The following is an 18,414-nucleotide window of genomic DNA, read 5'->3' on the forward strand; positions in this document are numbered from 1 at the left end:
TGATTGGAAGGAATCCCTTGTCCCAAGTGTCTAAGACAGGCTGGGCCCCACCAAGACCGGCAGAGTGCTCAGGGAAGGACTGTCCACAGTGCCTGGCCAGCACAGCCCAGCTCGCTGCTGGCCCTAGAGCAGAGCAGCTTCCAGCAAGAAAGAGGCAAACACATCTTGCCAAGAGCTAGAGGAGATGGCATTAATGCGTGCATAGAGGCCTTTGAGTTCACAGCTCCCCAAGAGAGCTTTGGGTCTCTTGGCTGGACAGAAATGATCCGGCTCAGACCTGTGCTCAAAGGTGGGGAACAATCCCTGCTGCAGATGCTTGCTTTGGTCTCTGCAGGCCCAGGCAGATGCCATAGCTGCTCTTCCCATCCTTCCCCTGCCCCTCTGCCAAGTGCAAGGGGCCTCAAGGACTAAAGGAAACACAGGGAGTCAAAGGGAGACAGCTGCACCTACCAGGCCGGGGACTGCTGGGGAAGCAGTTTCCTTGGGAATCAAGCCCTTCTCTTCCAAGGGCTTTTCCCCAAATGCGTACATGTCCTGGGGAACACCAAGACACCCTTAAGAAACCCTGGCAAGGCTGAATTGCTTGTGCTCCTTGCAGCACAGGCACTGCAGCTGTGTGGGAATCCACAAAATCAGAGGGTTTTGGGAAAGCTGCAAAAGGCAGGCCTCAGAGACAACAGAACTGTGATTAGAGCTAAGCAGTAGCCATGAGATAGGTCAGCAGAAAAATTTTTTAAAATGTGGAAAAGCAAGGACAAATAGAACAATGGTCTGTGTATTAACGCTTGTCTAGGATAACTTCCTAAGCTGCAGAAAAGTTGATCTAGCAAGATGTTCGGAAGTTTGAAGCTTCATAATGGAGCTCTGTGCATTGTCTTTTAAGGCTTACAAGCAGGCATTGTATTTGAAATAAGCAGGCATTGTCTTAACTAATGGCACGTGTGCCTATAGCAGTTGGATGGAACCACTGTCAATATGCTTCTGCTTTGTGTAATTGCTCAAAAAGCTTCTCAAGTAAGTTGTAACATTGAGTTCTTGGTCTGCTGCCTGGGATGTGAGCTGCTGGCACCTTCCCGTTGTCAGAACCATGTAGCGAGAGTGATGCTGAAAAATAAAACAGCTCAAGGCACGTTCCACAGCAGTCCCGTCCTGTTGGTGATTTGTACGTAGACCCCCAGCCGGCCATAGGTGGCCGCTTCAGGCTAACAGGACACAGCACATCTACTGAAAGCCAGTTTTTCCTTGGCTACCTTCATTCTTCTTATGACCATCCATTCATCCATTCATCCATTCATCCATTCATCCATTTCTCCTTGCAGAAGAATTCTGAGTTCCCCACATCAGCAATACTCTTCTTTTATCCAAGCAGGGCATCATGAAGAAAGCTTTCTATGCTCCATAGTCCTAACTAAATAAAGCCTTGCCAAGAAAACCTCACAACATTACATTTCCTATCTATGGCTAAGCTCCTCTTAAAACTCTGGGCATGGCTGAAGCTCTCCCTAAAGGGGATGATCCATCCCCTTTTTCCCTCCTTGTGCTGGTGTTCAGCGGGCTCCCAGGATGAAGGAAGCGAGAGAATCTTGTTTCCATGTCTCAGAAGGCAGATTTATTCTTTTATGATCTATCTTCTATAAAAATGATATATTAGCAGTATTGTAAATGAATAGAAGCAAGGATTTCATCAGAAGGCTTGCAAGGAAAGGGCAAGAATGGAATGAAAATAGAATCTTGTGACTGAGCAGACAGCCTGAGACAGCTGGACTGCCATTGACTGTGATTAATTAGAAACAACCTCATGAGACCAATCAAAGATGCCACCTGTTGCATTCCACAGCAGCAGATCGTTATTGCTTACATTTTCTTCCTGAGACCTCTCAGCCTCTCAGAAGAAAAATCCTGGCAAAGGGATTTTTCAGAAAATGTCATGGCTACACCACCTCTCAGCTGGCGGGGCACAAGGGCTTCCTCAGGTGCAGGCATCTCCTCTCCGCTCTTCCTGCACTTGCTTTCCCCAGTTCAGGCAAGCAAAGCTGCTTGGCTCAGGACGTTCTTTGGGCTTCTGAAAGGGCCTGGCCACTTAGCTAGAGCAGGGCAAGGAAGGGAGTCTTACAACACTCGGCATACTTGAGAGTTTTATTGTCACTCCGGCTGAAACAAAGTATCCCCTCGCTACTTCTGCCTCTTTAGCATTCGGTCCTGCAGGTGGCCCGCTCAGGCTGACAGCTTGCAGCGCCTGCAGGGTCCAGTTCTGCTGCAGCCCAGCTTTTCCTCTCACAGCTTAATTTTATAATGACAATTCTTTCATTTCTACTTCAAAGATACTTCAGAGCTTGTCGAAATTAGCAATATTCTCCTCTAAGCTAATCAATCCTTGATTGTCTAAGCTACCTACCTTCTATAGTCCTACAAAGTCGCTCCCTATGTGTCCCAGATTTTTGAAAATTTTACCTAAAATGAAAAATTTTATTTTTGAAAAAAATCCAACAGAGCTTTCAATGAAACCTAACTTACACCTAAACTAACCTAAGCTAAGCTAAACTATCACCTAAACTAGCAAATTACAAAAGCCTTTGATTTCCTATCTACAGCCCAGCTCCTCTTAAAACTCAGGGCATGGCTGAAACTCTGCTTGATGATGACACATCCCCTTCTCCCTCCTCTCCGCTGGCGGCGCACAAGGGCCTCCTCAGGCGCAGGCGTCTCCTCTCCAGTCTTCCTGCACTTGCTTGGCTGAGGTGATCAGAGCAGCCAGGCTGGAGGCAGGATGGCCTGAGGTCACAAAGGGATGCTGCCCAGAGGAAAAAGAAAACAAAGAAATGAAGCCTTACTTTCCAGGATCACATCCTCATGGGCTCAAGCAGGACTCCTTGGCTACCAGAAAGACACACCAAGAGCAAGCATCGAGGGCAGCATGTGCTCCTGCGCCTTCCTGTCCTGGCACCCGTCTCAGCCCCGTGGCCCACACTCCTCCTCATCCCTTCGTGCAGGCGTCCTCAGCTGACAGGGCTTTTTGGCCCTTTGCTTTTTCTTACCTGCAGGAGTTCCTGGGCAGACCAGCGCCTGTCCTCGTCTGCCTGCAGGCAGCAGCGGAGAAAGTCGCGCAGGAGAGCCGAGTGGTGCTTGGGGTTCTGCAGTTTTGGGGGCCCGTTCCTTTCTATCAGTTCAAAAACCTACAGCACACAGATGCAAGAGGACACTGGAGCTGCTCCTTTGCTAGCCGCATCAGCTCTCTCCACACAGAGCCCTCTTTCTAAGCTGCACCTTACCCTGAGACGGGCTTCCCGCTGGTAAGGAGCTTCCCCTTCCACCATTTCCAGCCCCATGATCCCCAGGGACCAGATGTCCACTTTGGGGCCGTAGGCTTCTCCTCTCACCACCTCCGGTGCCATCCAGCTGGGAGTGCCAACACGGGAGCTGCGCTTGCTGCGCTCAGGACTGAGCTGAGCGCAGAGGCCAAAGTCAGCTGAGGAGAACAACAAAGCCTGTCAAAGCCAGCTACCACTGGCCAAGCAGCCAAAAGGATTGCCCACTCCAAGCCTGGCAAGGAGATGCTGAATCTAGCTGAAAGAGCAGCTGAGCACTCCTTGCACGGGGCTGGAGCCAGGGAAAGAAGGCATCGGCCACTTCAAAAACACCCCGGCCATTCACGCGCTGGCTGAGCGGCGCTCCTGGCCGAGTGGCACTCACCAAAAGGCAGCCCCAGAGCACAGGCTGCAAATGCCGCACACAAGCAGGGATACCCACCCAACTTGACGGATCCATCCATGCCCACAAGAACGTTGCCGCTTTTGATGTCTCTGTGGATGACTTGGCGGCAATGAAGGAAATGCAGTCCTTGCAGGCACTGAGAGAGAAAAAGGAGGGAGGGAAAGTTAACGTGCAGGATCTGATTTCATACCACCAGAAAGGAAAGAGCTCGACGGGATGGACTGCTTTCTCATGGGAATTGGGAGCCAGGGTGCAGCATCATGGTGCTTCTCCTCTGTCTTGTGACAGCAGCAGCAGCAAAAGAAAGCTGAGAGCAAGAAATCTCTGCTGTCCTTAACCTCCAGCTAACAAGCAGCGTCCTGGGCAGGCCCGGGGAAGCACAAGTGGGATGCCTCACCTCCCGACAGACAGCGCCTATCTGTCCTTCCTCCAGGTACACTGCCCGGAGCACATCAAACAAGGTGCCGCCGTCCATGAACTCCATGGCCAGCCAAAGCTCTGCATCCACCAGGTAGCTGGAAGAAGAAAACCACGGCATGGACAGAGAGCAATGGCCACTGCTCAGTCACCCGAGGGCCTGAGCCAGGCTTTTGCCACTGCTCTCCAAGCTACGTGTGCCGCAAGAGATTCTTGAACAGCAGGTCAACCTCCTCCCACCCTCTGGAGACGAGCAGAGAAATCATCATCACCAGCTCCGTTCTCTGCCACTGACCAAAGGGCATTGTCTCTTCCGGCTTGCACTAGCTCATTGCCATGACAGTATGCCAACCTGTCAAAGTAGGAGACGATATTGCGATGCCTGTTGTCCCTCATGGCCAGGATTTCAATGGCAGCCAGCTCCTCGGACATCTCCTCCCCAAGCGACATGATCTTGATGGCCACCTAAGATGACATGGGCGACGGTCACCTTGAGAAGACGCAGCCTGCTCCAGATCACAAACGCAGACGTGGAGCGAGTGCTTGTGCGATGGGGCAGCCAGCTGTGCCAAAGTGCCTGGTTTCTAGACTGCAGAGCTCAGCAGAAGCACCAAAGGCCATCCCAAGTGCATTCTGCACCCTGAGCCTAGACGGTACTTCAGCGGAACAGCCTCTGCTGCAGACGTGGAGCGGCCAGCCAAAGCTGCAGGCAGAGCTCGCAGCAGCGGGCAAAGCGCTCCAGAGCTGCAAAATGCCATGGGGCTCATGGCACTTTACCTGTTGTCCGCTGCTGATGTCAAGGGCTTTATAAACAGCTCCAAACCCCCTAGAAAGAAAACAGCAGCAGAAAAAGCCCTTTAGCCCTGGCACGGAAAGCAAGCCTAGGCCGGAGATCTGCCCAGGCTGCCTGGACGCCTTAGAAAATGCCATCTGCGGCCTCTCTTTTTCAGCACATCACTCCGTGAGCCCTCTGCCAATGCAGGGCAGGGTGTCCGAGGGAACACTAAGGTCCAACATGAAGACCAAGGGCCGCTGCAAATCTCCAAGGCACGCGCCCAGTTTGGTCACTTCCAAACCTAAGGGGAACTCTCTTCTTGCGTGGGTGTGCATGCATGTGTGTGTCAAGAAATTGAGAACAATTCTAGCCAGAACACTGTCTCGGAGAATCTGACATTTCTTGGATGGCAAGGTGCTCTTTCAGGCCATAAAGCTGCAATGGCAGGGGGTGCTCCAGCTCCTGCTCCTCAGTGTTGCAAGATAGACATTGCCAGCGTCAACTTGTCTTTGATGTGGCCTTCGGATTGCTCTGATTGAGCAGCGCTGGCAGGCGACAGGAGGTAAAGCCAGAGTCTGACCATGACTGGAGCTTGCCTGACTTCACACTTGATATTGCACCAGCCAAAGTCCTGGCCCGCGGTTTTGTGAAATGAGCTGACGTCACACACTTACCCTCGTCCGAGTTCTTCAAAGGCCGTGTATTTGCTCATTGGCTGGCCCACACTCACAATGCTCCCTGAAAGACAAAAGCAGGGCAGGGCGCTCACTTGCACGCAGAGACGCCGCTCCCCAGACCATCCCAAACGCAGGGCCACTGCCAGCAGCTCTGGGACCCTTGGCTTCCAGCTGCTGAGACCAGCAAGTGGGAGGGCCATCTTCTCCACCTTCCATCAGGTGGCCTTTCCTAGGAGGACTTCATTTCATTGAAGTACAGCTTGATAAGCCAAAATGATGAGCCCTTAAGAGCGGGGCCCGAAGAGGTAAGCAAGGGCCTTTGCAGCCTCTGCAGTCACACCCCCCATCACTGCCAGGGCCTCCTGGAAGCACAAAGTGTCTGAGCCGCACGAGGAGTAAGAACGAGAGCCAGAAAACAGCTGGGGCCAGAGAGCTCCCTGGGGCCTACACACTTGCTAGGTGCCAGCCTTCTGCTCCAGCAGAAACAATCTCTGCTTTTCTCTTTGGCACAGAAGGCAGCCCAGGCAGAGCCAAGCCAGGCCCAGCCGCCCTCACAGGCAACAGGAGCTCCCTGAGCGCTCCCACGCTGCCTCCAAGCACAACAACAGGTTCTGCAGAGGGGCTGAAGGGCCTCTGAGACCGGGGAGAACTTCTGGCACGACCCGCACCGAGACACGCACACAGCGCACGGCTCTGGCAGACGACAAATACACCGGACGTACTCAGTGTCTTCGGGCCCTGCTCCTCTCTCGTCTCGGGCTGCTGGGCGGCGCCGCTGGATGAAGTGCCAGCAGCGGGGGGCGAGCTGGCTGCTGCAGGCCATGCTGCTCCGGCGGCACCAGGCTGAATTGCAGAGCGGGTGTTGAGCTGGGACAAGAAAGGATTGCCCGTCAGAAGGGCGGCTGGCCCAGAGGCCCCGCGGAATGCAGGGCACAAGCTAGGCCTTCGGAAGATTCCGTCAGCCACTGGGCCCTTTCCCGTGTTCCCTTCTCCAAGGCAATGGGAAAAGCACAAAGGCTATTTTGATCCAGCCCCTCATGGCCACCTCCATGCTCCATTTTTCAGCTTTTCTGACAGAGACTGGCAACCAGGTAGAGATGGGGCTGTGAAGATCCAGAAAGAGACCAGAGCATGGCCCCTGAGCCTTGCTGCTTTCCTCCTCCTGTGTTTTTCCGGGCAATGAAACCGCCCTGGAGTTGGCATGCATCTGTCTGCTCAGAAACCCGGAGCATGTCCCTTCTCTGATCTCTTTCATGGATTTCCCCTCTCTATGTCAGGCTTTAGGGAGCGGCCCTTCGGAGCCGCCTTCCAGCCCTGGCCAGACCCACCCACCCTTTACAATGCAGTGCTGACAAGGATTCTCCTCTCCAAACTCCGCTCTGACCGCGTGGAAGCCCAGCGCAGCCTACATTGTGTGTGCAGCTAATTAGTCCGTGGAGAGGGCAGGTGCCCTCCAGGGGCCGCTGGCTCCCAAATACCCTGCAAGGCTGTCAGCTGCGGCTTTGGGCCTCTCTGCCCGCTGACCACGGGCAGCCTGCACTGACAATGGGCACAAGGAGCTGACTTCTGCCCTGGGAAGAATGGAATGCTGCCTCTTCTCTGATGCCAAGAGACATTCTCAGGCCCTCTCGGCATCCCAGCAAAGTGATGCTTGAAGGTCAAAGCTCAGAAGCCGTTGGCCAGGCCTCCCTGGCTTGCCTGAAGCGGCACTACGTCGCGGCAGGCACGCAGCTCCCAGCATCTTCAGCCGCCAGCAACGAGGCCTGCTCCATCCAAGCCTTGAAGCTTGGCCCTGCACCAAAGGCAGTGCCAAGCTCAGCTGCCACTTACTGGCTCTGCACGTTCAGGCTGTGGAGGGACAACAGCTGGAGGCTTGATGTTCCTTTGCTCCTCTTCAGCCTCTTCCTCAGTAACAGAGGGAGCCAGAGGAGCCGCTGACCCTGCTGTTGAGCCCTGCAGACAGACACAAGTGAGAGAGACAGGCAAGAGCCAGTCCCTGAGGAGCTGCTTTCTGCTGAGCTGGGAAAGGGAAGGGCAAACCATACACTTTGATGCAAGTGGGACTCTGAGTCATGAAAAGCCCAGGAAGATGGCTGAATCAGGTGCTACTCCATCTTGCTGTGCATTTGAACTTCCCTGCTGCCTAGAAGCAGCAAGACACCTTGGAGCTGGCCCACTTGCCTTTCATCTCTTGAAAGGCTTTTTCCTTGGAAAATCAGCAAACAGCCAGTGCTCCCTTTGCTACTGCTGATGCCAGCAGGCACTTGGCCTTTCTTTCAGCCTCCCACGCTGGCACTCCACTGCGCTCTCCTGCCAAAGGCCAAGCTGGCAGAATTGCCACACAATTCTCACACGCCAGCAAGGTCCCAGCTTCCTTTGCCACTCACCAAAGGACAGGCTCGTCTCCATCCGCGTGTCAGGTGACCTGCAGCCAGCGAGGGAAAAGGAACCAGAGGCCCTTAGAAAAGTGCCTGTGCCTGCGACTGCCACAGCACCAGTCAGTCCCAACAGAGAGCATTTGCCTTTCCCAGCATGCCTCCAGGAGAACAGCTCTTTCCCACAGCAAGCAAGAGGAAAACAAGGACACTCGGGTAGGCTCTGTCTGCATTTGGGCCTCTCTTGCCAGGAGAGAAATAGAAACACGGCCATGGAAATGCCCCTTGTCCCTGAACAGTCTCAGCTTCCCTTGTGCCCAGCAGCTCAAGCAGCATTTTCCTCCTCTCTTTCCTGCATTTTACCTCGAGATTCTTTTCAATGGCATGCACTAATTCCCATCAATTGGCAGAAGAGGATAGCCCAGGAAAGTTTCCACAAAGGGCCCCCTTTGCTCTGGCAGCTCTCTGCTGAAGCAGCCCAGGAACTGCTCCCGGCTTCAGCAGCAAAGCCAAACTGCATTGCAGTTTGTGCTGCATGGCCAAGGGAATCACAAGCCTGGCACACCAGAAAAGGGTCGAGTAACACAGCCAAGGCCTCCAAGAGGCAGAATTTGGGGCACACACTGCTTTCCTTCACGCCCGGAGAGAACCGCAGAGTTGGTAGAAGTGCTTCTGAGGATCTCTCCTCAGAGTCTGCAATTTGCAGCTTGTCTTGCTTGAAGCAGCAAGCCGAGGAAATGACAGACTCCACAGCCACGCACTCTCCCGGCGAGGGAGGGCAACCGCTGCAGGTTACGCTGCAAATCCTCCGTGCCTGCCGCCCAGTACAGATAGCCCCTTTCCAGCTGCTGCTGCTGGCAGGAGCTTGACCAAAGGGGTGGCATCTTCATGGCCATTTTGTTCCTAAATCAACTGGGTCACTACTGCGGCATAAAGAGCAGAGCCAAGCAAAGGGCAGGTTATGCCAGCCCCAGGATGAACCTTTACTTACGAGTCAGCTGGGTCACGTAGTAGGCAGAATAGGCAAGAGAAAAGACAGTGCAAACCGCGGCACAGACTTGCCCGATCATTTTGGCAGCGCTGTGCGGGTTTGCACGCTGAATGCCACCCAAGGGAAAAGCAAGGCTCCTCTCGGGGTGCAGGCCGTCTGCTGAGAACTCCTTGATCACAAGGATCCTCCTGCAGGGAGCGAGCGCAAGAGCTGCTCTGGACAAGCAGGCCTTGTGCACACCGGGACAACGCTGTGCTGACGGCACTGTGACGTGGCACCGCTCCCTTGACCTCACAATGGCAGCTGCCCTGCCTTTGTTGTGCCCAGACAGCCAACCCCTCTGCAGAGCTGATGCGAAAGAAAGGCCTGGCAAGTTCTCCTCAGTCCTAAAGCAGCAGAAAATGACCTCACGCTCCATAAGGCATTGCTCACGGCATCCCAGGGGAGGCCAGAACAATGAGCCAGCCCTCCTAGCATCCAAGGAACCCAAGCAAACATGACTTTGGTTCCCAAAGCTTTGACTAAAAGCAAGTGTGCTTCTTCTAGGTGGCATCTTAGTTGCTTCTGAAAAGCCTCCCTTCTTCAATGACAAAAGAAGGGGGCAAAAGAAGCCAAGAGAATAAACGTCCAGGAGCATTGTAGGCTGCAGTGGCTTCTTGAGCACGTGGGTGCATGCTGACCTCCGCTCTGACTCGCTTTGGAGGCCGGCCTCCCTTTGCGGCAGGGAGACGCTGGCTTAGCTCTTGACGCAAAGCTCCTCTCGTCCTGCTTGCTGTTTCTCTGGCAACTGAAAGTCTCAGAACATCCGGAAGAGCTGTGCCGTGCTTCGTGCCACACCTGTGTTGTGTTGGAGCTCTGGCAGCAGCCTGCGGCTCACTGCTCTGCAATGGCCTGCAGATGTCGAGCCCTAAGGAGGCCCCTTTGGAAGAGTCCAAAGCCGCAGGGTGACGGATGTTTGCCCAAGCTCCGTGCTCCCTGTGAGATTCCTTGCCGAGATTTGGGCAGCCACATCCCAGTACAAATGAGCTGCGGTCATTCCCTTCTCTCTCAAAATCTTGAGGCAGACCCAGGAGGCATCTTGAAAGTGGAAGAAAATACTGGGTGGGAAGGGGAAAAAAGTGCTCACAGCTGCTCTGCAAATAAGCTCTGTTCACCCGTGGAATCCCACTCCATGGCTAAGCTTGCTTTCCTGGGGACCCAGCACAGACGTGTCCTCTGATAACAGACAGCTCAGTGCCTTGAACGGAGCTTTACCCTGGGCTCTTCACACTTGGAATGCTGAGGGTGGCATTTGAAAATCAATGCACCAGTTGAATGGCCCAGAACTACCTTGGAATTCTCTTGCTGAAACACTGCAGTTGTTGCCCAGAAGAGTTCCCTCCATTTGAAAGCATCTCATTTTCCCTGTTTCCAAGTCAGCTGACCTTCCCCAGCCAATTGGAGGGCTTAGAGAAGGAAGCATGATGTCTCAGTGTCTCAGAGCGCCTTGAGCAGAGCGCTTTGGTGCCCCAAAGGTTAAGGAGAGGGCACTGTTAGGAAGATGGGCCATTTCAGCCCTCCTTTGCTTTTCAATCCCAAGTGGTTGCCAGCAAGGGGGGACAAGCAGGGCCTGGCCCCTCCTCCTGCCCCGCTGTGAGCTGCGGCTGGCCCTGAGGGACAGCAGGGCACACGGGAATACCATCTGTGCCAGGCAGGAGGGGTGCTGTGGGGCAGTTGTCAGGGGCTCTGTGGGACAGGGGCAGGGACCCTCTGTGAAGGGGGAGAGCCTTGGGCGCTCACAAGCAAAGCCATCAAAGCCGGGACAGCGCGCCTGGAGCGCACGGCTTCCAAGGCACCGGGCAGCTTAGGCACAGCGTGACGCGGGAGGGAACCTTCCAGGCCTCTGCAGCCTTTCGAGTTTCTATTGCCAGTCCTGCTGAAACCAAGGGCTGGAACAGAGAATCTTTTGCTTACTTCCCCATCCTCACCATCTCCATCATTCTGTCCTCCAGGTGACCAGTTCAGGCTGACAGCTCACAGCACATCTGCTGAAACCCAGCTTCTCTTTTGGTAGCTTCATTCTTCTTATGACCATCCATTCCTTTCTCCTTCCAGGAGAGTTCTGAGCTTCCCTACATCAGCAATATACTCCTTTTATCCAAGCAGGGCATTATGAAGGAAGCTTTCTATGCTTCATAGTCCTAACTAAATAAAGCCTTGTCAAGAAAACCTCAAAACATTACATTTCCTATCTATGGCACAGCTCCTCTTAAAACTCAGGGCATGGCTGAAGCTGTCCCTAAAGGGGATGATCCATCCCCTTTTTCTGTCCTTGTGCTGGTGTTCAGCGGGCTCCCAGGATGATGGAGGAGAGAGAACCTTGACTCCATGTTTCAGAATGCTGATTTATTCTTTTATGATACATCTTCTATAAAAAATATATAGTAAAAGTATACTAAGGGAATAGAAGCAAGGATTTCATCAGAAGCCTTGCAAGTGTTATAAATCATCAAGTCTGCAGCCAAATTTTAAAAATATTTTTAAAATTTATTATATCTACAACCAAAAAATAAAATATTATTAAACCGCCACAGCCAAGACAGTTTCAACCCCGGACTTTGATGCTGGGTGAACTTAGGTCGAGCTAAGGTAGTGTCAGCGTCTCCCCAGAGTGTCACACCAACTGCTCCAGGTAGCCAGCTTATATACAGTTTATTCTACCTGGAGCAGAAATGACCTAAGATTTCTGTACGTTCCTACATATGTATAATGGGAACTAAACAGATGCAGTCCTATACAAAAGTCAGTCCACAGGCTTGGATGGCGGTCTGGGCTCCTTGAAATGGTCTTCCTTTCAGCTGTAGCCAAGATGTTGCCTGTTTTTGGATGCTATCTCTCCCAGGTGTTGTTCGGTGAATGTTCTGTACATTGTTTGGAAATGGTCGCTGATAACCCAGGAAAGACTCATTCACTCATTAATGGTCATGATTTTATCTGGCTGAGTCCAGGAAATCTTTTGGAAATGAAAAGCCCTGCTTCTGGCCATGGGGGTCAGATGCATGGTTGGATCTTTATAATTTTTATACAATCTCCAAAGCATGTATTATCTACAACATATACTACAATCCCTCTCCATTTATTTTACCCATTTCATTCATGCTTGTACATTATTTATTTTTTATTTTTACCCACCACCATTGAGGGTTCCTCACAAGTGGAGTACCCCTTACACTATTTGGTATTCATCTTGTGGGATGACTGATATACTATACTACTTCTTTCTTGTTTGGATTGTCTTTCAAACCTTGCAAATGCTTCTGCAGCATCGCTGGCATACCTTCTCTCCCCGAGCCTCACAATCTTAGATGCATCACCTCCGGAAGCTCCCTCTGAGTCTATGGGGGACTATTGCAATCTGCATTCCCCTGACTACTGAGTAGATCAGTCTGATAAAACATGGAATCAGACAAGGTAGGAATAGGATCCTGGCTACTGAACAGAGAACAAGAGATATTACTTTGTTCCACCATGCTCCATCAAATAAATTGTCCCATCAGGAGGATTGCAAAATTGAATTCCATTTTTGGACTGGGACATGGGCCACCTTTTTAATTTCGGCCGCCAAACCTCTTATGGTTTCCCCATAATCATCAATCTCAATGCATCATTCCAATTCATTAAATTTCCCACACACCCCTCCCTCTTTGGCCAACAAATAGTCTAATGCTATTCGATTTTGGTACACAAAGGCTCTCACCTGAGTGTGCTGCCGACTTAGTAAGTCCAGGGCTTCTGAGGTGTGATTCGATCCAAGTTCCATAACTGCTTGCAATCTGATCAGCCTGTTCAGTAGGTAGATTGGGGTCCTATATCCATAGCTTCCATCCTGTGCCCACATGGCCTGCCCATAATAATCGATTATTCTTGCCACTGGCCACTCCTCTTCCCCCCAGGCTTGCCCCCCACTTATCACTGGTATCATCTTCTTCAGACTCCTCCTCTCCCTTTTCAAGGTCTCATACAACGGAGCCCCTAACAGATTGCTTTTCGTCCTCGGGAGAGTGAAGAAAACTGGCCTGATCATACCCAGAGTGCAAGACCCTTTCCACCTCGGGAGTAATTCGCTGTATCCCTTCTTTCCACAGATCCAATAAATCCCATCCAGTGCTTTCCATTTAATGTCTATCTTCCCTGGGTCTCCCCAGAATTCTCTTACACTTTCCAAGGATTGGAAAGGGTAGGCTCCTAGACTTTGGACCCAGCATAATCCTGTTCTCTTGTCCCACTCACAATTTGTATCATTTTTCAGACTCCAATACCCCAAGGGAGGAGCAGGGAGCCATACCTTTCTTTTTGAATCAGAATTCACCACCAAAGTAGACACACAGGGAGTGTATCCTACCATTTCAGTGTATTCTCTCCCTGCCCGGCTGACACAAATTGAGCTAATCACTCTTTGGTCCAAAACCCACCCCTCAGGCCTCTGTATCAATTTTGAGACCCTCAGGCTATCCCATTTCAGAAGTTGCTCAGGAGTCAAACCTTCCCCTTTCCATGACCATTTCTCAGCAGATTTCAGCCCCCCACAAATCCAACAGTTTGATAAACCCAATTCTGTTGCTATTTCTTGAATCAGATCAATGAATAAGTTCTTGTCCGGGGAAGGTAATTCCCCATCAGAATATTGTTTTTCCAAGGCCTCATACAGTTCACTCAGTGTTTTCAACCTTTCCTGTTCAATCCTCTGCTTCCTCAGTTCTGACTCCCTTTTTCTTATTTCTTGTATCATTTCTTTCATTTTCCCTCCAGGATCCTCATTATCGTTGTTGTTTGCAAAACAAATCACCCTATCATATTGCAGGCACGCCCTATCATCCTTTGCTCGTGCCAGATCCAATATGAGTGGGTTCTTTTTCCCGGTAACTTTGTTATCAAATTTCATCTTCGTTGTTACCCTATACATTTTCCCATTCATCGTGCATACCCCCAACCTTGTGCTATCATAGCACAAAGGGTTCACCTGGTGATATGCAATAAAAATTGATTCTGTCTTTCCCCCGACCCACACAGTTTGGTTACACTGGTGACAAATGGGGATTGACATTTGTTCTGCATCACGTTTTTTCCTCTGGAACCCGTGATTGACTGCCCGTTCCTTAACCTTGCCTCGGGATTGATGCACCAAGTCCCGCTTTCCAATTCACACAATTTCACCCCAGTACCATTTTTCCAAGAGTACCTGCTAGTTCCGTTCGGGCATTCCTCCGGGGCTTGGGATGTTGAGGATCCCCCGTCCCCAGCGACTGGGACCACTGGAGTGCAATTTCCACACTCGACCACGGAGCTTCCGTTGTTCCTGGGGACCTCAGTGCTCAGTCTCTGCATCCCGCACATGACTAGGCTCAGGCCAATCAGGATTCCCACTAGGCGTACTCCTCTGCCTTTGCCTCCGCCCCCTGGGGTGCCACCAGCGGCGAGGAAGACCATCTTTGCGGCAGCAGGAGTACTCTTCAGGGAAGATGCCCTCGGACCTAGCCGCATACCGCCTCTTAAATGCGCCCTACCGAGACACCCTGACTGCATCGGAACTGCAAGGGACTTTGATGGATTTCCGGCACCCCACATCTAGAATTTCTGCTTGGGACCTAAGCTTCCCACGCACCCCGTTTTGAAAAATACGAAACCACTCCTGAGAATCGAATTCAATGATACGCAGACCTGTGGCTAAGGTCAGGATACGGTCAGTCAATTCGAGTTCTTCCTCCAAACACTGAGTGCACAGTCCTTTTGGCCTCTGCCCCCTTCTGCAATGGATCACAAAAACCCCTTGACAATATTCCCACTTAAAGTGCACGAATGGATAGCACACATGATCTGACAGTATACAACTGATCCGCTCATTGTTTGTCATTTATGAGGACGTTGGAGCCAGATTTTCAAGTCGCCGTGGGAAGAAGTGACCCTCCAGTCAGGTGCTTCCTCCTGCTGCTTGGATTTCTTCACCCTAGACGCGTGTGTCCAGCCCTTTCTCTGCTGTCCGAATGGCCGTGTCTGTTGTCAGGAGCACAAGAAAAGGACCTTCCCAGTGAGGAGAGAGCGATGCCTCTTTCCACACTTTCACAAACACCTTGTCCCCAGGCTGAATTTTGTGAATAGTGAACCCCAGAGGAGCACTCTGTGTCACGATTCCCTGTTTTCAAAGTTCCTGTAAGGTTCTGTTGATCGCAACCAGGTATGGTTGGATCTGACCATCCTCAAATCTGGGGTGTCCCACCGGCATTCCATGCTTGTATGGCATCCCATACAGCATTTCGAATGGTGAGAGCCCCGTCTCTGAATGAGGCATGGTTCGGATATTAAGCAAAGCCAAGGGCAGACACTTCAACCAGGACATCTTTGTTTCCAAAATCAATTTTGATAACTTTGCCTTCAAAGTTTGATTCATTCTTTCCACTTGTCCTGAACTCTGGGGGTGCCACGGAGTGTGGTACTCCCACCGAATGCCCAAAGCATCAGCCATTTGCTTAATAACCTTTGATGTAAAATGTGTTCCCTGATCCGAATCAATGTAATTCACTACCCCATATTGGGGTACAATCTCCTCCAGTAATTTTCTGGCCACCGTCTGGGCTGTTGCTCAAGAGCTGGGAAAGGCTTCTACCCAATGAGTCGATTTATCCACAGTCACCAATACAAATTTGAACCTTCCCACTTTTGGCAATTCAGTAAAATCAACTTGAAATCTTTCAAATGGCCAGTACGCAATGGGGCGAATCCCCAGGGCAGCCTTCCTGGCTCTTGATTTGTTTATCTTTTGACAAATCAAACACCCTTGTACCTCCTGTCTCGCCAATTCATAAATTCTCTTGCACCTAAAAAATTTTAGAAATTGCTCTGCCAGAGCCTGTGCCCCCCAGTGTGTTTTCTGGTGCAAACTTCACAGAATCCTCCGAGCAAATCCTCTGGAAACTAATTCCCTCCCATCAGGTAACCTCCACTTACCTTCTTTCAATTCACCTCCAATCTTTTCATGGCATTTAATTTCCTTTGAGGAGGGCTGAGTGGAGTCCTCAGGGGTTTCTTCTCTTTCAAGCTCTGCGGTACTTACCACCATAAGTGCCACAGTTTTGGCCTCCTGATCCGCCAGATTGTTCCCTCTGGTTCGAAACTGAATTCTTGTCTGATGCCCTTTCACATGGACCACCGCAATTCCTTCTGGCCCTCTCAGTGCTTCCAGAATTTGTCGGATCAATTCCCCATACATTAGTTCTTTTCCCCTTGTATTGATCAGCCCCCTCTCTTCCCAAATCTTTCCAAATGTATGAACCACCCCAAAGGCATACCTCGAATGGGTGAAAATGGTTCCCTTTCTCCCTTTCAGTCTTTTCAATGCCCTCAGAACTGCATACAATTTGCATGCCTGTGCAGACCAGCTTGCATTCAGGGGACCGGCCTCTATCACTTTCCCTGTCAGCCCGTTCACAACCACATATCCTGATTTTCTTTTCCCTTCAACCACTCTGCTTGACCCATCCACAAACTACTTTTCCCCTTCATCTAGTTCTTCTTCTTCTAAATCCTCCCTGATCTTGGTCTGCAGCTTGACTGTTTCCACGCAGTCATGAACTAGTTTCTCTGCCACTTCCCCAAACAGAAACTGTGCAGGGTTCTGTGCAGTCATTGTTCTCAATTCCAAATCCTGTGAATGAATCAAAATGGCCTCATACTTCAGCAACCTTGCATCCATGAGCCACTTGTCTGCTTTTTGTTGTGGTATGCCCCGCACATTGTGCGGAGCAAATACTACCAAAAGTGCTCCAAAAAGTCACCTTTTTCGCTTCCTCCACTAGCAAAGCCACCGCTACAATCGCCTGCAAACACGTGGGCCAGCCTCTGCTGCCCGGGTCCAAAAGCCAGGAAAAGTACCCTACAGGCTTCCTGATCCCTGCCCAGTCTTGCGTCAGCACCCCATGTGCTGTGTGATTGCTAGTGTCCACAAACAACTGAAAAGGTTTCCTGACATCAGGGAGGCTCAACACTGGTGCTGCCATGAGCGCTTCCTTAACCCCCTTAAACTCTTCTTCATCCTTTTGTGTCCATTTGATCCTGTCTGTGGTGAGCTTCTCATAGAGAAACTTCACCTTGTCACTATAACTTTCGATCCACTGCCGACAGTACCCCAACAATCCCAAAAGCTGCTGGACCTCCCTTTTTGTCTGCGGGGGTGGTAAGGCTATAATCCCTGCCACCCTTTCTGGATCCAATTTCTTTTTTCCCTCTCTTAACCAATGTCCCAGATATCTGACCTCTGGTTCCATGAACTGCAATTTTGATTTTGAAACCTTTAATCCGTTTTCTCCCAAAAAATTGAAAAGCCCAATTGTGTTTGTCCTTACCTCCTCTTCCCCTTTCCCTGTGATCAGCAAGTCATCTACATATTGTAGAAGCTTTGTTCCTTCCGTGGGTACAAACTCACTCAAAACCTGCTTAAGTGCCTGCCCAAATAAATTTGGAGAATCCACGAAGCCCTGAGGCAACGAAGTCCACCTGAGCTGCTGCTTTCTATTCGTCTCCTGATCTTGCCATTGAAATGCGAAATAATCGCCACTGCCTTCATCCAGAGGACACGTCCAGAAAGCATCCTTTAAATCAATTACACTGTACCACCTGTCTTGAGACAGCTGGACTGCCATTGACTGTGATTAATTAGAAACAACCTCATGAGACCAATCAAAGATGCCACCTGTTGCATTCCACAGCAGCAGATCGTTATTGCTTACATTTTCTTCCTAAGACCTCTAAGCCTCTCAGGAGAAAAATCCTGGCAAAGGGATTTTTCAGAAAATGTCATGGCTACACCACCTCTCAGCTGGCGGGGCACAAGGGCCTCCTCAGGCGCAGGCATCTCCTCTCCACTCTTCCTGCACTTGCTTTCCCCAGTTCAGGCAAGCAAAGCTGCTTGGCTCAGGACGTTCTATGGGCTTCTGAAAGGGGCCTGGCCACTTAGCTAGAGCAAGGCAAGGAAGGGAGTCTTAAAACACTCGGCATTCTTGAGAGTTTTATTGTCACTCCGGCTGAAACAAAGTATCCCCTGGCTACTTCTGCCTCTTTAGCATTCGGTCCTGCAGGTGGCCTGCTCAGGCTGAGAGCTCTCAGCGCCTGCAGGGTCCAGTTCTGCTGCAGCCCAGCTTAAATCCTTGCCACCGGCTTGCTGCCTTCCTGCGGATAGGAATGTAGGACAGACAGGCTCCAAGCAAACATTCCGAGGCCAAGCTGTGTAGAGGAAACAAGTGAAACCAAGCGAGTGAGCGAGCACCAGCGCCACAGGACAGACAGCATGGAAAAGTGCAGGACCAGAGCCTAAGGAGTGCGGGGACACCAGCAGGCAGTTCCCTTCCCATGCTCGTTCTTCTCCTCTGTGAGTTGGCGGCAGCAGCAATCCAGCAAGCAAGAGGCAAACGCATCTTGCCAAGAGTTAAAACAGAGCAG

At 51.2% G+C, this 18,414-nt stretch overlaps 1 protein-coding gene across 1 annotated transcript; it reads right to left on the bottom strand.

The window, feature by feature from the left end:
* Positions 1–2,689: 2,689 nt before the first annotated feature.
* On the bottom strand, positions 2,690–9,025 carry LOC132322448 (serine/threonine-protein kinase PAK 3-like). Its single transcript, XM_059836940.1, has 12 exons — positions 8,947–9,025; positions 7,968–8,005; positions 7,411–7,533; positions 6,303–6,447; positions 5,578–5,641; positions 4,906–4,954; positions 4,481–4,593; positions 4,109–4,226; positions 3,748–3,847; positions 3,270–3,466; positions 3,036–3,173; positions 2,690–2,791 (listed from the first exon to the last, which is right to left on the bottom strand). The coding sequence occupies exons 1-12, from the start codon at positions 9,023–9,025 to the stop codon at positions 2,690–2,692; spliced, it is 1,266 nt and encodes a 421-aa protein (XP_059692923.1).
* Positions 9,026–18,414: the final 9,389 nt, after the last annotated feature.

This window comes from Haemorhous mexicanus, chromosome Z, assembly GCF_027477595.1.
Source record: "Haemorhous mexicanus isolate bHaeMex1 chromosome Z, bHaeMex1.pri, whole genome shotgun sequence".
Classification (NCBI taxonomy): Eukaryota; Metazoa; Chordata; class Aves; order Passeriformes; family Fringillidae; genus Haemorhous; species Haemorhous mexicanus.

What these genes read in the sequence shown, in the direction of transcription:
- LOC132322448 (XM_059836940.1), bottom strand. Translation starts at nt 9,025, where the DNA reads ATGATCGGGCAAGTCTGTGCCGCGGTTTGCACTGTCTTTTCTCTTGCC. An exon ending in AGCCTGAACGTGCAGAGCCA is followed by an intron (nt 6,448 to 7,410) that starts GTAAGTGGCAGC and finishes TTCTTGTCCCAG; the next exon opens with CTCAACACCCGCTCTGCAAT. An exon ending in ACATCAGCAGCGGACAACAG is followed by an intron (nt 4,594 to 4,905) that starts GTAAAGTGCCAT and finishes ATGTCATCTTAG; the next exon opens with GTGGCCATCAAGATCATGTC.